General features: G+C 33.6%; 3 protein-coding genes across 3 annotated transcripts; 2 read left to right on the top strand and 1 right to left on the bottom strand.

Annotated features, from left to right (window-relative positions):
* The first annotated feature begins 6,495 nt into the window (after positions 1–6,495).
* LOC127788259 (peroxidase P7-like) lies at positions 6,496–8,085 on the top strand. Its single transcript, XM_052316375.1, has 3 exons — positions 6,496–6,890; positions 6,981–7,175; positions 7,269–8,085. The coding sequence occupies exons 1-3, from the start codon at positions 6,666–6,668 to the stop codon at positions 7,815–7,817; spliced, it is 969 nt and encodes a 322-aa protein (XP_052172335.1). The 5' UTR covers positions 6,496–6,665; the 3' UTR covers positions 7,818–8,085.
* A 4,111-nt stretch (positions 8,086–12,196) lies between these two features.
* LOC127789111 (CASP-like protein 4B1) lies at positions 12,197–13,459 on the top strand. Its single transcript, XM_052317899.1, has 3 exons — positions 12,197–12,552; positions 12,688–12,823; positions 13,035–13,459. Exons 1-3 carry the CDS (start codon positions 12,305–12,307, stop codon positions 13,224–13,226), a joined length of 576 nt encoding a protein of 191 aa, XP_052173859.1. The 5' UTR covers positions 12,197–12,304; the 3' UTR covers positions 13,227–13,459.
* Positions 13,460–13,894: 435 nt separating this feature from the next.
* LOC127789110 (F-box/LRR-repeat protein 3) lies at positions 13,895–18,775 on the bottom strand. The gene is made up of 8 exons (XM_052317898.1): positions 17,814–18,775; positions 17,226–17,351; positions 16,605–16,709; positions 16,130–16,523; positions 15,917–16,046; positions 14,781–15,075; positions 14,440–14,691; positions 13,895–14,285 (listed from the first exon to the last, which is right to left on the bottom strand). Exons 1-8 carry the CDS (start codon positions 18,462–18,464, stop codon positions 14,235–14,237), a joined length of 2,004 nt encoding a protein of 667 aa, XP_052173858.1. The 5' UTR covers positions 18,465–18,775; the 3' UTR covers positions 13,895–14,234.
* Between the last annotated feature and the right edge of the window lie 2,847 nt (positions 18,776–21,622).

The following is a 21,622-nucleotide window of genomic DNA, read 5'->3' as shown; positions in this document are numbered from 1 at the left end:
TCAAATAAAATTTTATAAACGCACTTACTATAGTGAAGGGAAAGGATGGACGAGTCTAGCAGCAGAAGCAAATTATGTAAGTTACTTCTTTTGATAACAATTTTACAATCCAATTTCGATAATTGATTCATAAATTTTAAGGTTCCAGCAATCTAATTCTTATACTTTTGCATAATGAAATGCAAGAACTTCTTAACCAATCAGTTGCTGATGGTACTTCATTAAGTCCATCTGAAATTTGTGACATGGTCTTTGGCACAAAATCAAGATACATCAAGGGACTTGGATATGGACCAAAACCAACAAGAACAACTAACTCAAATACACAAAAAAATGTTGGAATTGGAAGAGGCCCTTAGACAATCTAAAGTAGAACGAGACCAATTGAAGAATAATTGAACATTACTATGGCAAAGTTAGAGCAACATGATCTCATTTTTAAGAGGTTACTTAAATATGATTTTGACTCTACCGAATAATTTCTTATGGTAAATGATTTGAATGCTATCTTATTCTTTTTCCTCTTCCTAAAATTAATTCTTCAATTGTATATTGTATATCTTGGAATTAGTGGTGTTGTGAATATTTGTGGTGTTGTGAATTAGTGGTAAGTGATTTGATGGTGGTTGAGATAAATAATGTAAAACAACAGGAGCACAAAACATGCACGTATTGTCTTGGAACCGATATGCATTTTAACAAATCCTCTTGCTTTTAAGGTGTCACAATCACTTTAATATCCATTTTTTAATATTCTCTTTATCTAATGCTTTAATCAATAGCCTGACAAGCTTCAGTTTACCTTATTGGGATTTGAAGAAAAGGTTGAAAATGGTTATGTTGCTTCAATTCATTATTCCTGTCTTCAAATTTTTATTTCATTTATGTTAAATCTAATTGGTGGGAGTCCAATTCCTTGCGAAAAATCCAACCTGAAAACCACTTCTCTTGGGTGATCTGACTACTATCGTGTGATTCGACAACATTTTGTCCAATTTGAAAGCCTAAGATTATGGTCCTCACAATGCCTAAGAAGAAGAAAAGTATCCATGGTTCTGTGTATGTTCTTGATCTTAGTTACGTGCAGTTTACTTCTAGTAATTTTTGTTAATGTTTTATTGTGTTTTGTCAGTCAAAGTTAGGTTCTTTTTGGAATTTTTAAACATAGATTGTGTTTTTGATTTCTTCTTTTTTTTGTTTTTTTGTTTTATCTCCCTTTTTAGGCTACTTAATTATATTGAACTTGAAACTCTCCATAGCCTAAACTACTGGTTTAAGTAATAACATATAAGAAGTTATTTTTGGCTTTTACTTCTGATCTACAGCTCTAAAATATTCTGGACTAAAATTTTTCAAGTTTCTTGCTTTGGGATCTTAATTCTATTAGAATTAGTAGAGTAATCCTATGTACATATGCACGCCCCTTTCTTTTTCCATCGAAGAGTTGAGTTCAAAAAGCTTTTTATTTATTTCTTCCTTTGATTTGTGTTGACTTTTGTTTTTCAAGTTTTTCCATACATAAGTAGTAGAGGAAGAAAGCATAAGCAGCAGAGGAAGAAAGCAAGAAAGAAACGCTTGGAGATAAATTTTCATATTGTGTCAAATTTTTAATTATTTTCATTTTAGAATTTAATGTTGCTATCAATATTACATGTATTGATTTTATGTACTAACTACATTCAAAATAGTTGGAGATTGTGACTTACATTAATTTTATTTTATGTGATTAATTAAAAGATTTTGAAGTTATGTATTATGTTTTAAATTTCATCTAAATTGTAAGAGTTGATGTAGGTTTAGAGAAAAATATTATTTTCAAAAAAATGGATTTTTTTTCCTATGAAATTGAATTTAGTGATATCGTAATAGTTTATTAATTATATATAAAATTAACTATGAAAATTTAACTTTTGATTACAAAAATATTGGTAGAGAAAATTAATTTGCTACGAAAAATAATATGTGTATCAATTTGCTACGAAAATTGGTACAATTAGTTACCATTTGTTGTAGTTAAAAATAAGTGTTTCTCTACAATTTGACATTCATAGTAAAAGCTATGTTATTTGCTACGAAAATTAACATCTTCAACTATGAAAATTAGCATTATCACCTACCAAAATCGGTATAATTAGTTACAATATATGTCGTAGTAAAAAATCAATGATTTCTCTACGTTTACTTGATTGTAATAAAAAGTGTATTATTTTCTACGAAACTTTAAATCGTAGCTAATTACTATTAGCTATGAGACTTTAGCTACAATTCATGCTAGAAATAAAATTTTGTAGCTGATTAATTTTTATTACAAAAATTAAATTTTTAATTACAAAAAATTACATAAAAAAAATCAAAATTTATTGTAGTGCTTGCCATCTTAACTCTGTCAACCCCTGGTCTACTAAATCTCAGTCGAGACAAATAAGTTTCAATTATTGTATTACAACAATAATATCAACAAATACAAATTATTGACTATATATTGTTTTAATAGTTTGAAAATTATTGACAATAATAAACCATACACCATGAGATACATATATAATATTTGCTAAATTCTTAAAAATTATATTAAAACCAAGGAATAATTTTGGCACACGCCTGTAATAGATGACTTGTAATTATATTAAAAATTATATTAAAATCAGCATTGTCTTCTGGTTGGTAACATTCAACTATTGAGAAAGCGAAAGATTAGATCAAATAGTAAAAGGCCATCGAAAAATAATTACTAACTGGGCATTTTGAATAGTAAAAGACCGCCTGTACTCGATGACTTGTCATCCAATAATTACTTCCCTTCCTACCTCCCCCTCCTAAACAGAATATTTGTCGTCCAATAATTAGGATTTATGTTATTTGTTACAAAAAAATTAATATCATTCAACTATGAAAATCAACATCATTACCTGTAAAAATCGGTATAATTAACTACGATATATATCGTAGTAGAAAATTAATATTTTCTCTACGTTTACCTGTTCGTAGCAAAAAATGTATTATTCTCTATGAAACCTTAAATCGTATCTAAATACTATTAGTTACGAGACTTTGATTACGATTTACGCTATAAATAAAATTTTGTAGCTAATTAGTTTTTGCTTAAAAAATTAAATTTTTAACTACAAAAAGTTTCATAAAGAAAACCAAAATTTATTGTAGTGGTTGCCATCTTAGCTCTGCCAACCCATGACCAACTAAGTTTTTGAGATAAATAAGTTTTAATTATTGTATTACAGCAACAATATAAACAAATACAAATTATTGACTATATATTGTTTTAATAGTTTGAAAATTATTGACAATAATAAACCATGAGACACATAATATTTGCTAAATTCATAAAAAATATATTAAAACCAACCAAGGCTGCAGATGAGCAGGTCTTCTGTTCTGTTGGTAACATTCATTCAACGATTGAGAATACGAGATCAAATAGTAAAAGGCCATCGAAGAATATATAATTACTATATAACGGGATATTTTGAATAGTAAAAGACCGCCGGTAATCGATGACTTGTCATCCAATTATTACTTCCGACCTTTCCCCTCCTAAACAGTATTTGTCGCGCTTGTGGAAATATTTTGGCACACGCAAACAATAATTTAGAGTAATTTATTGCCAAACTTTGCCCGCCTTTCGCCATGCACGTTTACTACAAATTAACACAAGAATGATCAAAGTACTTGACCGTTGATTATATATATATATATATATTTCACTAATTGGATATTAAAAATGTAAGAATATATATATATATATATATACTTCCTTCCGATTTAGAAATTAGATAAATTCCAGATATATATATTAAAACAGATTTTTATTAACAAGATCGTTCTTTCCGGCATTTTAAATCCAAATTAACGTACCTTCGATCCCCATGCAATTTGTCAGTTTTTTTTATTATTTTTGTTAAAATGGTGTAATTTAGTCATATATATATATATATAGTCCATAGGCATATTATATATAATTGCTAGGTTTTGAAATAATGATTAGGGCATGTGATGACAAGCTATTTGGCACATGCTACGACCTGGTTATATATGTGTTGTTGCCTCCTAGCCAGCCAGGTATACAAAATTGAAAAAGTCGAGTCTCGTTAATTAGTTGCTACCTAATACATATATAATTCTAAAATAGTGACTGTTCGTGATGTGAAGTAGCTTGGATTCTTTGGACAATGTCGTCCCTCTTAATTATCTTGGTTAAGGGCAATGACCTTTCTCCCCTACTACCTTCTGAATCTCTCTCTCTCTCTCTCTCTCTCTCTTTATATATATATATATATATATATAAGAATATATCTAATTAGTTTTATAATTTCTTAACAAATCTACCTTTACTTGTGACCAAATCCAAGCATAGTTTAGAGGAAGATAAAAGAAAAATAAAATAAAATCTATGTACATAGAGAACTGTCCAGATTGGCCAAGTCAGATTTAATTAATTAGCTAGCATTTGGGGGATCCATAGCCATCCTCCACTGCTGCTGGCAAACTTTGTCCATGGGATCTCAGCAATTATGGGATCCTTACGTAATGTAATGTCTCCGACAATTATGGGAGGATATATCAAACGTAAAAATACAAAAATAATTAAATATAAAAGTAAAAAAAAATAAAAGGAAAATTTGTTAGACAAAGTGTGTAATGTTCTCATTAATTAGATAGAAATGAAAACTTTACACACAAAAAAATTAACCAAAACCCTATTAGTTAAAGAGTCAACTGATTCACATTTGATGCGATAAACAAATGGACAACCTTAATAATTTTGATGTTTTATTTAAAACATATGCTTTTAACTGAAATTAAGTTGTTAATCAAGTAATAGTGTTCGATAATCGGTTAACAATTCTTTTACTCAAGTAAAACTCATTTGTAATCGAGAAAATATGTTTTAAAAAGTCAATTTTAACTAATTAATTTTCAAACACTACTTAAGTATTTAACGTTATTAATCGAATAAGATATTGTAGGATCTGAAGTTTAATCGAGTACAGAAATATCTCAGTCGAGTAACAAGTATTTTATTCGACTAAGTTACCCTATTAATTGAGTAAGACAAAAACACTTAAGAGATTAAGCGATTGTTAACTTGTATTAAATAAGTGGTGGAATAGCATTAATCGAATAACCAAATGAGTTAATCGACTAACAGATATTTTAGTCAAGCAACTATATTTCTAAAAATATCAGTAATTTAAATGACATGTCATCATCATTTAAATAATATGTTATCAATAATTCAAATGACACCAAAAAATATGACTGTGAAATCAAGGTTGCCCCAATCCTCATGATTATAAATCTATAATACAAGTTTGATATTTTCTGAAAAATAAAGCCTTTGTTCAACTCTCTAAAGTATATTGATAGTGCTATTTGTATTGAAATAGTTTGCATATATGAATTTTTGAGAAATCAAATTGAGTTCATTCCACAGTTGATGTGTTCATCACATAGCAAAATGAGCTTGGCCAAATTGTTCTAAATATATCTAACTGACCTAATTAAGCTCAACAAAATATAAATAATGATAAATGTTGTTTTAAGTTTATAAATAACATTCATTTAAGCACAACATAAGCCTAACAAAGCACCAAAATCAACATTCAATATTCCAAATCATTTCTAAGAATTTGTAAACTGTTGAATCCCCACGTTTGTTGCTTTCCTTTGCTATGGAGGACTCTTTTTGTGGTGCCTCTATAGCTAAGCCTCTTGTTGAAGTTGGTTTTGACATCTTTCTTATTCACCTTATTAGGTGTTATCGTTAAACTTTTCGTTTGCTCTAAGTTAACTTTTAAATTAAAAATAACTTAAAATATTAGTTTAAAGATGAACAATAAATATAAATTAGAAGAAAAACAAAATATCATCTTTTTTAATAATTCCGAAAGCTCCACATATATAAAGCCAGTAAAGTGTCACTGTTAAGTTTTCCATTTACTCTCAGTTAATTTTTGTACTAAAATGACATAAAATATTAGTGCAAGAATAAATAATAGATATGAATTAGATGAGAAATGAAATACAATATTGTATGATAGCTTAGGGAGACCCAAAAATAAAAAGCAATGAAGAAAATTGTGAAACGAGGCAATCATTTCCCAGTAGTGAATTATGTGAGGAGAAAAGAATGATCAAATAATATAATAATATTTTATAATTATGAATCATTTTAAAAAAAATTGTTGCGTATTGTTAATACATCACTTAGTTAATAAATTTTTTTCGTTTTCATAGCATTGATTAATATCCATGGAAAGATGTTTTGTCAGCTTGCTTGCGTGCACCGGCAGCTGCCTTTTTAGCTGATGAAGAGAAGAGGTGAGCTTCGTTGAAATAATACTAGTCTTGAAGGGCAAATCAAACACGAGGCAGCTGCCTTAATTAATTATTATTGTCAAGTCTTCTTGTTGCCCAAGTCCAATTAAGGCATTTACAACATTGCATGTGTCGCCTATAAACAGAGGCATTATCTTCCCCCGAGAGCACCCATCTAGCGCACACAGAAGCATAGAGAGAGAGAGCAATTAAGGCAGCCACTTTTGTCTTTTATATATCAATATACATTTATAGTTAATTATCTACATATAGAGCACTGTGCTACAAAATCTTACTAGTTGGTACTAGCTAGTGTTGTAACAAACAAAATGGTTAAGCATGGCGGCGGCTTCTATCTGCTCCCACTACTCGTGGTGAGCCTTTGCATTGCAGCAGGCACAGCATGGGGTGCAACGCTTTCGGCGGATTTCTATGAGAAAACATGCCCCAACGCCTTGCCAACCATCAAAGGAGTTGTGGAGGACGCAGTCAAACAGGAACCCCGAATGGGCGGCTCTTTGCTCCGCCTCCACTTCCACGACTGTTTCGTTAACGTACGTACAGTACACGCTAGCTTCGCCGCCTTGTGTGTATATTTAACATTTTTATTAATTACTTAATTTGCTCATTCTGAATGCATGCAGGGTTGCGACGCTTCAATTCTTCTGGACTCAACATCCAGTTTTGACAGCGAAAAGGATGCAGTTCCCAACAAGGATTCTCTGAGAGGGTTTAGCGTCGTAGACAGAATCAAGTCGGAGGTGGACAAGGCCTGCGGCAGCCCCGTCGTTTCCTGTGCCGACATCTTGGCTGTTGCCGCTCGCGACTCTGTCGTTGCGGTGCGTGACTGATTAGGATCGATATACTTAATTTACATGCATGTGCCTTCTCAATTTGCGATTAATTATATATGTATGCTTATATCCATGCAGCTTGGAGGCCCGACATGGAAGGTGCAGCTAGGCAGGAGAGACTCAACCAGCGCCAGCAAAAGCAAGGCTGAAGATGACATCCCCTCCCCATTCATGGACCTTTCCGAGCTCAAATCCAACTTCAAGAAGCAAGGCCTCTCCACCAAAGACCTGGTGGCGCTTTCCGGTGGCCATGGCATCGGTGTCGCTCAATGTGTCAAGTTCAAGAATCGGATTTACAATGAAAACAACATCGACCCCGCCTTCGCCCGGGAGCGCCGCTCGACCTGTCCGGCCAACGGCGGGGATGGGAACGTCGCTCCCCTCGACCAAACTGCAAACACGTTTGACACCAGGTATTTCTCCAACTTGGTCAAGAGAAGAGGGCTTCTGCATTCCGATCAGGCCTTGTACAATGGCGGTGAGACCGATTCCTTGGTCAAGAAATATAGCACAAATTCTGGGGCCTTTAGCCAGGACTTTGCCAACTCCATGATCAAGATGGGTAACATAAAGCCATTGACAGGGAAGAAGGGCCAGATTCGGGTCGATTGCAAGAGGGTGAACTGATCCTTGGCGCATGCTTGATTTTATTTTATTATTGGATTTCAGAAAACATTAGGATTTAAGACTGGATTGGTTTGACAATAAGAGTATATGAACTTCCCTAGAAATCCAAATGGATAAGAGGGAATTATAATAAGATGGGGGTTTCCCGTAAATTGAAGTGTGGAATTATTGGATGAGGTGATTGTAATAAGTGAAGTCAAAACAATTTGGATCACATATTCACATACATCTTGCTCGATTCTTAATTAATTAATCAAGGTCATCTATATATATCAGTCCATTTTGATGGTTTTTTGGGGAGTAGTTAAAAAACATATTAAATTACAATAAAATTTCAAATGATCGCCAACGAAGTATTTTCTTAGAAACTTGGCTTCATCTCTGTTCAATTTTTTTGAAAAAAAAAAACACTTGATTTGGTAAAATCTTGTAGTGTAATTGCTCAATCACACCAACTCCCTTTGACTCAAACTCAAGAAGATTAAACATTAACAAAATAAATTAAATTTTGGATATGCTGTAGCCCGTGGACCGAGCTATAGCTTTCCAATGGTGTATGGTTTGCATAGAAAGACAGAAATTTGGTTAATAAAATATCTAAGAAATAGAAGTGTTTCACAGCAAAAAGCAAGATGGTAAACAGTCAACTTTAATTTATATATATATATATATATATTTTGGAATGGACTAATGATATCCTTTGAAGTTGAAATTTTTACATAAATGTGTCTTATGAGTTCGCTAGTTTTTGATAAATTTTGATGATGGTTTGAGTATTTTAAACATTGGATTCTAATGGGAGATTAGATAATAACCATTGAGGGAGTCTCTTAATTCTAATGGTGGGTTAAAAGATGGCTCCAAAAGAATACAAAATCACAATGTCACTAGCATTCAATCTAAACACATTTAAATGTGTTAAAACTTTAATTATTACCCTTAATCACAAATTTAGAATAAGTGATGAGATAAGGGTAAACAACTAATTTAACGATGGAAGTTTGATTAATTATTTTATTTAAAAAAAATTCTCCTAACTTTCAGTTTAATAACACATTTGAAAGAGCGAGGTGTTATAATGAGTGAATGTAGTATTCCACCTAATTTCAATCAATCGAAATGTGTTTTGTGGCCAACCAAAGTGTTTTAAGGTAAATCAAAGTATTTTGAATTTTAATAAAAATGTTGAATAAAAAATTTTAAACTTTAATACAAAAAATAAGCAATAATAAAATAAATACATTGACTATTGTATCATAGACAAAAGCCCATTAAAAATGTAAAAAGTCTAAAAGTCCAAAATAACATTTTGGACTAAAAATTTGAAAAAATTTCCTTGAATTGTGAAGGGGGTCTCATGCAACACACAAATTGAATAATGCTGACATATGTAAATCATCTCTTGGATCTCATAAAAAAGATAGATATTATTCTTTAGGACTCCTAATAAAATCTTAGTATTAAAGGGATAAATATTATCTATTAAAAAATTATAATTTTGATAAAATATTAAAATATCAAAATAAATATTACCTATAAAAAATTTCAAATCAAGGAGATTGAGGATTGTCATATTCTCCTTTACAAATAAATAGACCTTCAATATTGAAAAGATACATTTTTTATATTGGTAAAAATTCTTTTTTAAGGTTTTCAACGTTTTTAATATCTAATTTAAGTATTGAAGTATTTGTACAGATATTTTTTCATATTTTTTAATTATTTTTTTATAAAATTTAATTAATTAATAATATTATTATTAATTAAATAAATTTATTATTTTATCTCGAAAACAAAAATTATAGTACTCGTAATGAAAAAATGGAGCATTCTAATCATAAATTGGATCGGAGGTTGGAAACAAGCTTCAAAAACAAGGAAAATGCTAGAAAGGTCGATAAACTTATCGATGGGTTTATCGAAAAGGAGCAAAAAGTCGATTTTGTCCCCACGCCCTGTTTTCTCCCTCCCTCTCTCATGGATTTCCCCCCTGCTCTGGTGCGTCTCCCCTGCCATGGCCGCTGCCTCGCCGTCACGCCTCACTGCCATCGCCTCTATGCCATGGCCGCCTCGCCTCGCCCCCGCCAACAATCGTTACATCAACTGTCAGTAAGGACGAGGATGAGACGAGGCAATGGCAGCAAGGCGAGGCGATGGCCATGGTAGGGGAGACGCACTAGAGAGGGGGGCAATGGCAGCTTTGCAAATTTGTAAAGTGGGCAAGACAAAATTGTCTTTTTTTATCCCTTTTTATGAGTTGCTCGGCAGGCTAGTCGGACCTTAGAACGACTCGAAAAACAAAGTAAAATGGTACAAGATGTTGCTGACGCCCTGCTAATGTCGGGCCAGCTATGACAACAGCAAGCTGACACTGATGTCATCGCTTGGTGCATATTCCTAAGCTGGGTCAGGCTACTTAAATTACGCAATTGGGCCTATTGTAGATAGGCAATCAGTTTGGGTTTGGGACAAATGAAAGGACTTGGGCTTATTTAAGTTAAACAAAATGGGCCTAACCTAAATAAAAAATCTGGGTTCTACTAAGTACATAGTTGGGCTTAAATAAAATAAATAATTTGGGTTGTTTAAAACAAATGACCTAGCTTGATTAAAATAAGAATCATGGGCTTATTTAGAGATCAAGAATTTGGGCTCAACCCAAATATATAGACCATGTTATTACTATTTCTTGAGTTACATATTGAATTACATAACACATTATAAATGATAAAAATACTTATCGCGTCTCAATGCGTCCCATCACCTTACTGTCTTAAGTAAGGAGTGTTTTAGTAATGTTCCTCACAATCTCACCTCACTGCCTGAAGGGAGAAGTATTTTAAACATTTTAACTATATTGTGTAACTTAAGATGTAAACCATGATATACTAATAGTATTTTTTCAAATATATTTAAATTCAACTAGAATTAAGATAAACCAATTTAGGAATAAGATAACCCAGATTTGGAATAGAAAAACCAATTTGAGAATAAGACAATCTAGCTACATTTAAATTAAATTGATCCAACTTGGAGTAAACAATAATAACAAAAAGAAATTTTTAATTAGGGTTAGACAATTAAAAAACAAACAAGAAGAACCCTCCTAAATCAAAAAATTAGGCTGCATTCTCTTTGTTGTTTTCAAGTCATTTTTAGTTTTCAGTTTTCTAAAATAAAGAAAACTCGTTCTCTTTACTGTTTTTAAAAATGCATTTTTGAAAACAAAAAAAAATTACAAAGAAAACTCAAAATAACAAAAAGTTGTTTTGAGTGTTTTCATTCAAAACAAACTCAAAACTCAAAACACATTTATTTATTTGTATTTTATTATTATAATAGAAAAAAATATTATAAAATTCATTAACTTTAAAATGTATATATTTTTTAATAATATATTAACATTGAATATTTTTAATTTACTGAATAATCAAATTTATTGAATAAAATATTATTAAAAAATTATTTACAAAAGTTCAAAGAGAACGCGTTTTCTAATTTTCTATTTTAAGAAATAGTTTTTCAAAATGATGAGAACGCATTTTCAATTTTTTAAAAATAGACTATCAAAATAAAAAACTAAAAATGAATTCAAAACTCAAAATTAAAAATTGAAAAGCAAAGGTTGTGTTCTCTTTACTGTTTTCAAGTCATTTTTAGTTTTCGATTTTCTAAAATAATGAAAACGCGTTCTCTTTATTGTTTTTAAAAATACAGTTTTGAAAACAAAAAAAAAATTATAAAAAAACTCAAAATAATAAAAAATTATTTTGAGTGTTTTCATTTAAAACAAACTCTAAACTCAAAACACATTTATTTATTTATTTATTCATATTTTATTCTTATAATAAGAAAAAATATTACAAAATTCATTAATTTTAGAATGTATATATATTTTTAATAATATATTAACATTAAATATTTTTAATTTATTAAATAATCAAATTTATTTAATAAAATATCATTAAAAACTTATTTTTAAAATTTTAAAGAGAACACATTTTCTAATTTTCTGTTTTGAGAAATTATTTTTCAAAATAACAAAAAGAACAAGTTTTTAATTTTTTAAAAATAGACTATCAAAACAAAAAATTAAAAATAAACTTAAAATTAAAAATTAAAAAATAAAGAGAACATAATCTTAAGGTTTGAAAATTCTTACCATCAACAGGATATCGGTGGGTTAGGCTACGACAATAGCTAATTAACAACTAAAATGGAATTATTGTCATTAACGTTTTGATAGTTTAATGTAAGGGCATTTTAGGCAATTTTTTATTAAAATAAATATATATAAAAAAATAAAATGAATTAAAACACTCATTGCGGGACTGAGGCGTCAGCTTCCTTTGGGAGGGAGGGAGGAGATGATAAAATAAACAAAAAAGACAATTCATTGCTTCGCTAATCACCAACACTTTCATCAAACAAATTAACGCATCCCCCACCAACATCATTCATTCATAACGCTTCCAATTTCACCATCAATGTCGGCGACCTCTGACGATCTGACGAAAAAGGGCGCCGACTCCACTCCTCCGCCGCCCGGCGACGTCGAGGACCAGGCGCCGGCCATGTCGGGGATCCTGGCGCGGTGGAGGAGGGAGGATTTGCTGATGAGAGGCTCCTTGGCTCTGCGAGGATTGGGCTTGCTTTTCTCTCTTCTCGCCTTCGTTATCACCGCCACCAACCAGCACGGCGATTGGCAAAACTTCGACCGATACGAAGAGTACCGGTAGGTCTCTTCTCCTCAATTCAGTTTCATTTCTCTTTCTGTACGTATATATTCCATCTTCGATGCTTTAGAAATTGTGGATTTCTTCGTATGTACTGTTGAATCTGGATTGAATTGATGGAGTTGTAATTGCAGGTATGTGTTGGCGATTGCGGTTTTGTCGGCGCTTTACACGGGTGCCCAGACTGCGAGACAAATTCACGAACTTTACAGTGGAAAACAGTCGTTTGCGCAGCGCAATTTGGCCTTATTTGACTTCATCGGCGATCAGGTTAGCCATTTCTCCCACTAGTAATTCCATTCAGTTCGACAGCTGCTGTTTGTTGATCTTATGGATTCCAGATAAGTTAATTTTCGTCACAACAAGAATGTGTATGAAGCTTTGAATTCTTAACCCTTGCATTTGGTGGATATATATTTCTTTCTTTTGAAATGTTAGTTTGTTCCGATTAGTGAGAATTGCCAGAACTTTGTGGTTGCAGATTACGGCATACTTGTTGGTATCGGCGGCATCATCTGCAGTGCCTTTGACGAACAACATGCGAAAAGGAGCAGACAACATATTCACAGACTCATCTGCCGCGGCAATCAGCATGGAGTTCTTGGCATTCTTTGCTTTGGCACTCTCATCTCTGATTTCTGGTTACAAGCTCTCAAACAAACCTTCCATCTAAAGTACCCCATCCACCCTGCTTGCACACTTGGTCTTTAGGTGCATTAATATTATGTGTAAAAGTTGTTGTCCAAACATGTGTATAGGCATACATGCATGCATTTTCTTCTCTTGTAATTTGTTGTTCAAACATTTGAATAGGCATGCATTTCTCTTTCATCTTTAAATATTGGGAATCGAATCATTTGTCACAGATACTGATAATATGTTTGTGAATATTTTGTATTTTGCCAATGCCTTTCTTTGACAATGGAAGCCGTTCGACTTTAAAATCTTTGATTCTGTTGGCTCTGAGAACGAGATAGATTGGAAGAGATTTTTTCCCCCAACTACTAATCATACCATACCACTTGAAATCTAGTAGGGAAGCCAGTGAAAGTCAAAAAACTCAAATCTAAGATTGCAAGCTCACAAGCATTGATCACCCACCAGCATGACCGTAATCACGTTTTCATTTTCTTCCTCTCTGACCCAAGAACATTTTAGACAAACTTGAAACCTGTGTAGAAATTATTTCTAACCAATCTTACCATCTTCAAAAATCCATTCAAAGGCTTCTTGGGGCTTTGCAGGTCATGATGCATGATAAGCATCACATAAAAGGGGTGGGTTATTCATTGGTTTTGTGGCCAAGAACCTCCCAATCTATTAGAGTACAGACCACCAACATGGAGCCAATCTACAGACTACACATAACACGGAGAATGTGGTGTTGATAACAACGAGAGAGTGATGAAATACAGGATTACAATATCATATTTCTTCCACACAATTTTCAAGACCACCTCTCAGTGGTGATTTGAAAGTAGGCCATTAACTTAAAAAATCACAAAAGACGATCTTTACACAGCACGTAGCTCTGCTCTTGTTTAAGGGCAGCGGCCCACGTTTGATGGTATTACTTCATCAAGTTTTTGGAGTAAAGACCCAAAATTTCCAGCACACAACAAACTCACTGTGGTTGTACACTGAGGGGGGGCTTTTCCAACCTCATTAAAGCTTGAATAAGTCATTGTATATCGTCCAACTGTAGCTTCCAGGTCTTGGGGTCCAATTCAGCCTGCCAATCAGTCAAAAATAACATTATTATTAATCTCAATCAGCAGATGCAATCCACAATCACAACATTCACTGCTTCACTACAAACCGAAAGAAGACCAAGAAAATAAAGATAGAAGTGGTTGGGGATGGCGTGACAAAGAAATAAGACATACCTGAATCGCTTTATCTCTCCACTGGAAAATACAGCCGCGGGCTTGCAAGTGTTCTAAAAGAGCCGGTGGCAACAATGACTTGAAAGATGTATGAAGCTTCACTTTTGTAAGCCCTCCACACGCCAATAGTGCAGCTCCTAGTCCGCCTGGAGTCAGACCCTTTAAGTGCAAGATAGTGATGCTCTGTAAGCAGCTGATGCTGGCCAGCGACAACAGCCCCACATCCGTGACTGAGCTATATGACACATTTATCTGCATAAAAGATGAGAATCGAAACCTGTTAATGGAAAATTTCTCTTTTCGAACCAGTGATATTGAGGGGCAAGGGGGCAGTTAATTACCTGTCGGAGATTTTGAGAGAAGTGAGCAAGTGGAATCATTCCAGCATCATTAACGTTGTAGCATTTCTTTATGTCTATGTTTGAGAGTTGCTTACATCCCACAACGATAGATGCTAGACCAATAGATGTAAGAAGGGGACATCCTCGACTTTCAAGAGTGTTCAACTTTGAACACTCTGCCAATGATATCAATGAAACATCAGTAATCTCTTCACAATACGATGTATTAATCATCTCAAGTCCACGGCATCCACGAGCAATTGCCATGATGCCAGAGTCTGTTATTCCTGCTGACCTGAGCAAACGAGACATTCAATCAATTACTAAGGAGAAGGGGCAAATGACGAGGAAAAAAGAAAGTAAGCCTCTAAGAAACTTTGATTAGGAGCAACCACAAAACATATCAAGATTCCCAAGTACTAAATAACGACGGATCCTCAATATCTCAAAATGGCATCAAAGGCATCTGAAATGACATAATCTTTAGCGGACAGAAAACAACTAATGGAATGTTATTCTCTTGGGTGAACTGCCAAACAAGCAACGGTACTTTCAAATCTGGGGCCAAAGAACCCCATACAGTCACAAACGCCCAAATTAAACCCTAAATCTAGATTTGAAAAGCCACACGTGATGCAAATTGGCCATTTTCAATTTTCAATTTGGCCCCGTGTCTAAAAATACAGTGGGTTATTTGGCCATCTTTAACATACAATGGTTAATTTGTCCCCTCCACCAAAGTATAATGGCGTTTACAATGATTGATTACATTGCTAAATTCATATCACATCCTAAAATGTTGTATCTCAGCCTCCCTAGCACAAGGGGAGAATGTACCCTGTGAGAGAGGACTGTCAATGATGCAAGCACAGACTAATGGTCCAACAGGGTCAGTTGACCCTGTTGGACGAGTGGTATTAAATACCACTTTCACCCTTGCCAAATTTTTTATAAATTTTGCAGTGTTCAAATATTTGTAAAACAAGCACCTACTATTTACAAAAGTAATTTGCATATCAAGTTTATCCAATATAATCCTAAGAAGTCCCATATTTCATATACAACTGTAGGCTAAACTTCAAATTACCTAAGATCATAACCTATATAAGTTCCAGTTCAAAGTATAAGTTTCAAACCTGTACAAATCAAGCTCTGTGAGTTTTGAGCAGCACATGCCAATATGGGCAAGGCCTTTGTCGGTTATGTCAAGGCAAATTCCTAGTTTCAAGCTCGAGAGGTTGGAACATCTTGAGATGGACTCCAGACCTATTTACACAACTAGCATAAGCGACAAACAAATACAGAAATTCAACTATAAAATAAACTACATCAGAAAAAAAAAAGACAACCTGCATCATCAATTTCATTATCTGTAAGGTCAAGCTCCTCAAGCAAATGGCAATGCTGTCCAATCAAAACAAAAGCTTCTTTCGGTACCAGAGGACACGACTCCATTCTAAGGGACTTAAGGGACTTGCACGAATTTGTAATATGGGCAATTGAAACATGAGTTATTTGGCGGCAACATGTGATATCAAGCTTTTGCAAGTCTCTGTGTTTTTGCACCAGGGAGGAAAGGCCATTGTCTGTCACTCCAAAGCATTTACTTAAGCTCATCTCCCTCAGCGATACACACCAATTTCCAATAGCCTTTAGTCCAGAACAAGTAACACGACAACCATCTAATTTAATTGATTGCAATGTGGATAACATTTGCAAGCTATCGGCAAGAGAAAGAGTGACCTGAAACAACATAAAATTTTAGAGAATTAATAAAGAAAGAAGAACTTCAATATTTCAATGCACACGAAATAATGGACTTACAGGACAGCCATATGCTAATATAAGTTGTTGCAGACATCCAGCACTGCTTGTCAGAGAAGACAACCCCACATGACTAACATTCTGACAACTTGACATATCAAGCGTCTGTTGAAGACAAAATACATTATCTGTTAGTGATCTAACCCATTTTTCTAGAGGACCTGAAAACGGAATCTTAATGAATGGATATTAAACTTTTCCCAACCTCCATTTGCTAGTTGCTTGTGTATGCTACACAGCCATACCATACTAACACAAAAATGTTTCTTAAGTGCATTACCAGTCTAAATGATATAATGGTACCATTTATCATGTAATCCAAATTCAGGACACTTTATGAATGCACATATAATCATTATATCAAGAACAAGAAAGAGAAAAGAACAAAAGTATTTTAAGAATATTATAAAATTAAAAAAAAAAAAAGAAAAACAAAACAATTTTATCTAGATATGATTTTGAAGCCAAACATTCTTTGATAACCAAGCAATAAGACAAAGGTTCTTAACAGGTTAAGTTTTAGATAACATCTGCATCTAAGAATGTTTTCAGAGTCTTCCAAGAAAACAAATACTAAAAGGAATACATCATAGATACAATTATCTTTCCAGCAATAGATACCTTTAATGACTTGCACCCTTGTTTGAGGCCCGCAAGGCTATCATCATCAATACTAAAACACCCCTCCAGAATCAAATCTTCAAGGTGTTGTAATTTCAAGATCAATGATAAGCACTTATTTGTGACCTGCAGAACAACAAAAAACAGCGTAAAAAGATCAAGTCATATGAAATACACAGCAGATATATACGGTAAAAATAGTAACATATGGCAACCTAAACTGACATTCATATCAACAGACTATTTTTCTTATAAAGGGGAACTACGTAAATTTAGTTCAAAAAGAAACTTATAAGTTGGCACAGTAAATATACACCATGGCCATTTGAACAAAACCAAAAGAGAAATGATTAAATACGAAAAGCAGGATAACATTACAGCCCTGGCCAATCATTCGAGCAAGAAAAACCCAAAACAGAAACTGCATAACCTCAAGTATAAATCACAGTTACCAATCATCGACGATAAAATAACAAATAGACAATGAAAAAACATAGCATCGGAACCAATCAGAGATACATCAAAGAAACCTAGACAGAATGCAGGATTCAAATTAAGGGATGAAAGAAAAAACAAATGAAAAATTACCGGCAAGTAAGAGAGATCCAGACTTCGAATTTCCTTGCACTTTACAGCAATCAATCCTACCCCTAAATCACCAACACCCGAACACCATTTCAGGTTAAGCAACCTCAACTTCCTGCATCCAACAGCTATACAACCAATCCCTATATCCGTAATAGATTTGCATCTCGCCAGCCACAACTTCTCCAAATTCTTGGCCTCGGCAATAGCGGCCGCCACCGGGTCTCTCAGCTCCGTCGCGTTGGACAGATCAATCTCAATCAAATTCGAGCAGTTGATGGCCAAAATGGACAGACCCACATGGGTAAAGAATTTTGACCTCGAGAGATCGATCGACGTCAACATTTTGTTGCAACCTGAAGATATAACCGCGAGCGAAGCGTCGGTTATTCGAGGACAAAGAGAGAGATCGAGATGTGTTATGAATGGGTAGCGATTCAGAATCCTGCTTAAATGCTCGGCACGGAGAGCTTTCAGGGTCCTCCGATGCCGAGACTCGATAGCGTGGAAGGATTTGCAGACGAGAGAGAACGACTTTTTATCAAACGGGTTGTCGTCGAGGTGATCCAGGATTGAGAAAACGATTTCTTCGGAGAGAAGATCGAAGTAGTTGAAGCTGGAAACATGTTCATTGCTGGATTTTTGCTTCTTCATTGCTCCGGAGCTCGAATCTTCACGGTTTTGGAGGGTCCAAAGATCGAATTTCGGAGGCTTTGACGCCTAGAAATATAGAGTGGATTTCTAGGTCTGTGAAGGGTTTTGAATGGATGGATGAAGGAGGCTTGTGGGTGGTTCTGATTTGGGAATTTGAGGAGCAGAGCATGAAGAGTTGACGACGGTAAGGATCTACAGAGATTTTTCGTGATTTTTTATCCCCTTTTTCTAAGGATATAAATATGAATATGATCAATTTCAGGGAAATGTTGGAGACATTAGAAGTCAGCAACCGTTAACAGAAGAACACAGGAGTGGTTATTGAACATTAGGCGAAGTGGGAGCGGAAGAAGAATAGCCAAATTACAATGTTATCCCTTTCCGACTTCCCCAAAGTTTAGGCGAGAGGACGTTATTGCCCCTCTGTTCTCCACATATTTACTTCAAATAATTCCTCTTTTTTTTTCACTTAAAATGATCCCAGAACACTTCTGGCAGAATTTCTCAAGTGAATAAAATTGTTAAAATGGATATTATTGACTCACAATCGGCATAGGAACTTCCTTCCATCTGGATTGTTTTGTTCTTAAGATTAAACCAAAAAAAAAAACTCATCGCTATTATTATTTGACTAAAAAGGAAACGTCTAAAAGTTGCGGGATATTAAAGTCTTTGGGGAGGTCAATATGATGGATTCGTACGGGAAAGGACAGAAAGTAGGGAGGGAAATAGGCGGAAGTGGTAGGGGTAGTTTGGGAAAAGGAAAAGTCATTTTCAAGCACCGATTGTGGGTTGGGTTTGGTTGGGATGGGGAGACGAGCAGAGCCTTATCAACCGGTGGAGAAACAATTGAGGAAGGCCGTATTCAAAAAGTCCGGACCGTACGTACACACACATCCCCTTGAAATGACACGTCACCCCTCTCCCCCACAATGCCCATGTGATAAGTAGTCACATCCATCCATCCAGCGTACGCGCGTACAGAATTCCTCATTTGTTATTTTTTATTTCAAAATCTAGTTATTATTTTTAATTCCCCCCCCGCCCCCCCCCGGAGAGTCCAGTTTACTTCTACCAGGAGGAATTAAGTTACAATTTTACCCCTTGAAAGTCTCCTTTCTTAGCCAATGTAATTACTGTGTTTTAGTCTCCTCCTCACTAAATGAAGAAGAGGAAATTTTTTAAAATATTAAGTTAAGCATTTTTATTTTCATATTTAGTATATATTTAAAAAAACTGAAAAAATAATATTTATAGAATTTATTTTTAATCAAATTTCTTACCAAAAAAATTTCATAAAAAATTAAAAATCTTAAATTCTCATGCACTATAAAAAGATTTTAACAAATAAAAAAACTAAAACATTTCTTATCTTCTTATCTTTCTATACCAACATATTATATATATATATACACGCATAATGTCTAAAATAAAATAATATTTTTTGACTTCCTACAAGATTGTGCGTCCCAATATCTTAATATTAAAAAAAATATTTTTTTAAACAAAGAGTAATCTTAAAAAAATAAAATGAATTTCTAAAAATATTACATTTAAACTAAATATAAAAATATAAGATTTTTTAAAAAAAATACCCAACATCCCTTAAAATGTTTAAAATTAATTAAATATAAAATTATATAAATTCTAAAAATTAAATATTCTTAAGGACATTTTCAAAAATCATAAATTTTAATAATTTAAAAATTTTGTAATATGGTCTCTTACATATTTAATAAAAATATGAAATTTAAAACATAAGAAGCGTACGACCAACGAAACATCTAGTTGATTTTAAAGAAATAGTGATGGTGAAGTTTAAGTTGGAGGATGGTGATCACATCACATCACATCACAATTACTTTATGATGTAGAGAAGAATCTGAGGTGGGTGGGGACCACGGGGCATGAAGGGGAGGCGAACCCGTCCACACCCCACACCACACCCACCCGCAGTTTCAGCCAAAGAAAAATCCACAAGTCATGACATATATTGCGGGATAGAAGAAATGAAGGTGGCGCTGCCGTACTTATTAGTGCAGCTTTTGCTTCCTTTTAATTTGGGGGAAGGCCACGGGCAAGTACCAACCTTACCCTGATAAGAACGGCCGCAGCGCAAAGCAAAGCAAAGCACAACGAGGGAGGAGAGGGAATCCCATCAAAGACAGCGATTGATTGGGTGGCGTTGGCTGCCATGCCGTCTCGCTATTGGACGGATGGAGTCAAAAAGGCGGAACCCAAAGAGCGATGCTGCATCAATTCACGAAGTCTCGGTGCTGCTGAGGGAGGCCCTGACTCAAGCTCAAGCACCCCTTTATCCTCACCGTATCGTAACGGTATCACGGCATCCTGTTGATTTGACATAACAATAATAATTTAATATTATTATTATTATTTTATATATTAAATATTAAGATGATGTGGTCTTAAAATTGTATTAAATATATATATATATATATTTTATTTAATACATGCAAGTAATAGCCTTTGATAAATCTAAAATATAATTTATATTTATTGGAACTACATACATACATACATACATATAATTGAAGGTATGTAATTGCTTTTAAAATTATTTTTTTATTTTTTTAATATTATAGATACAAATTATTTTATTCTCTAATATTTATTGTTTAAAATAAAAAAAATAATAATACTTATTCTAATACTTAACTGAAGGTCCTAACTCCATCAGTGATTAGAATCATTGACACGTAACGTGAAATTATTACGCCAGACATGACGTCACCCGCATGTACTTTAGATATTTTCTATCCAACTTGGCATTTTATCGTAAGCCATGTGGATGACAGCAATATGCATGATTTCCCTGATAATTAGATGTACCGCGTTTGGATTCACTTCATTTTTTATATTTATTTATTTATAGATATTCCTACTTTTCCAATCACGACATTTCTCTCCCTATCCACTGGCACTGCCCCCCGTGACTCGAATTGCCCTTTATTAAAGCCAAAATTATTTATCTGTGCATTTACAAATATGCATATATATAATTTAAGTTGTTTGAAAATAAAAATAAAAAATGTTTTCGATATGAAATGAAAATAAAAAAATAATATTTTTAAAAAATATATAAAAAATAGAAATGCGAAATAATTATAAATTTAAAAAATATAAGAGTATACATTGAA

The sequence above is a fragment of the Diospyros lotus genome, chromosome 13, assembly GCF_014633365.1.
Source record: "Diospyros lotus cultivar Yz01 chromosome 13, ASM1463336v1, whole genome shotgun sequence".
Classification (NCBI taxonomy): domain Eukaryota; kingdom Viridiplantae; phylum Streptophyta; class Magnoliopsida; order Ericales; family Ebenaceae; genus Diospyros; species Diospyros lotus.
The sequence above is the reverse complement of the archived record's forward strand: the minus strand, read 5'-3'. Positions and strand labels throughout refer to the sequence as shown.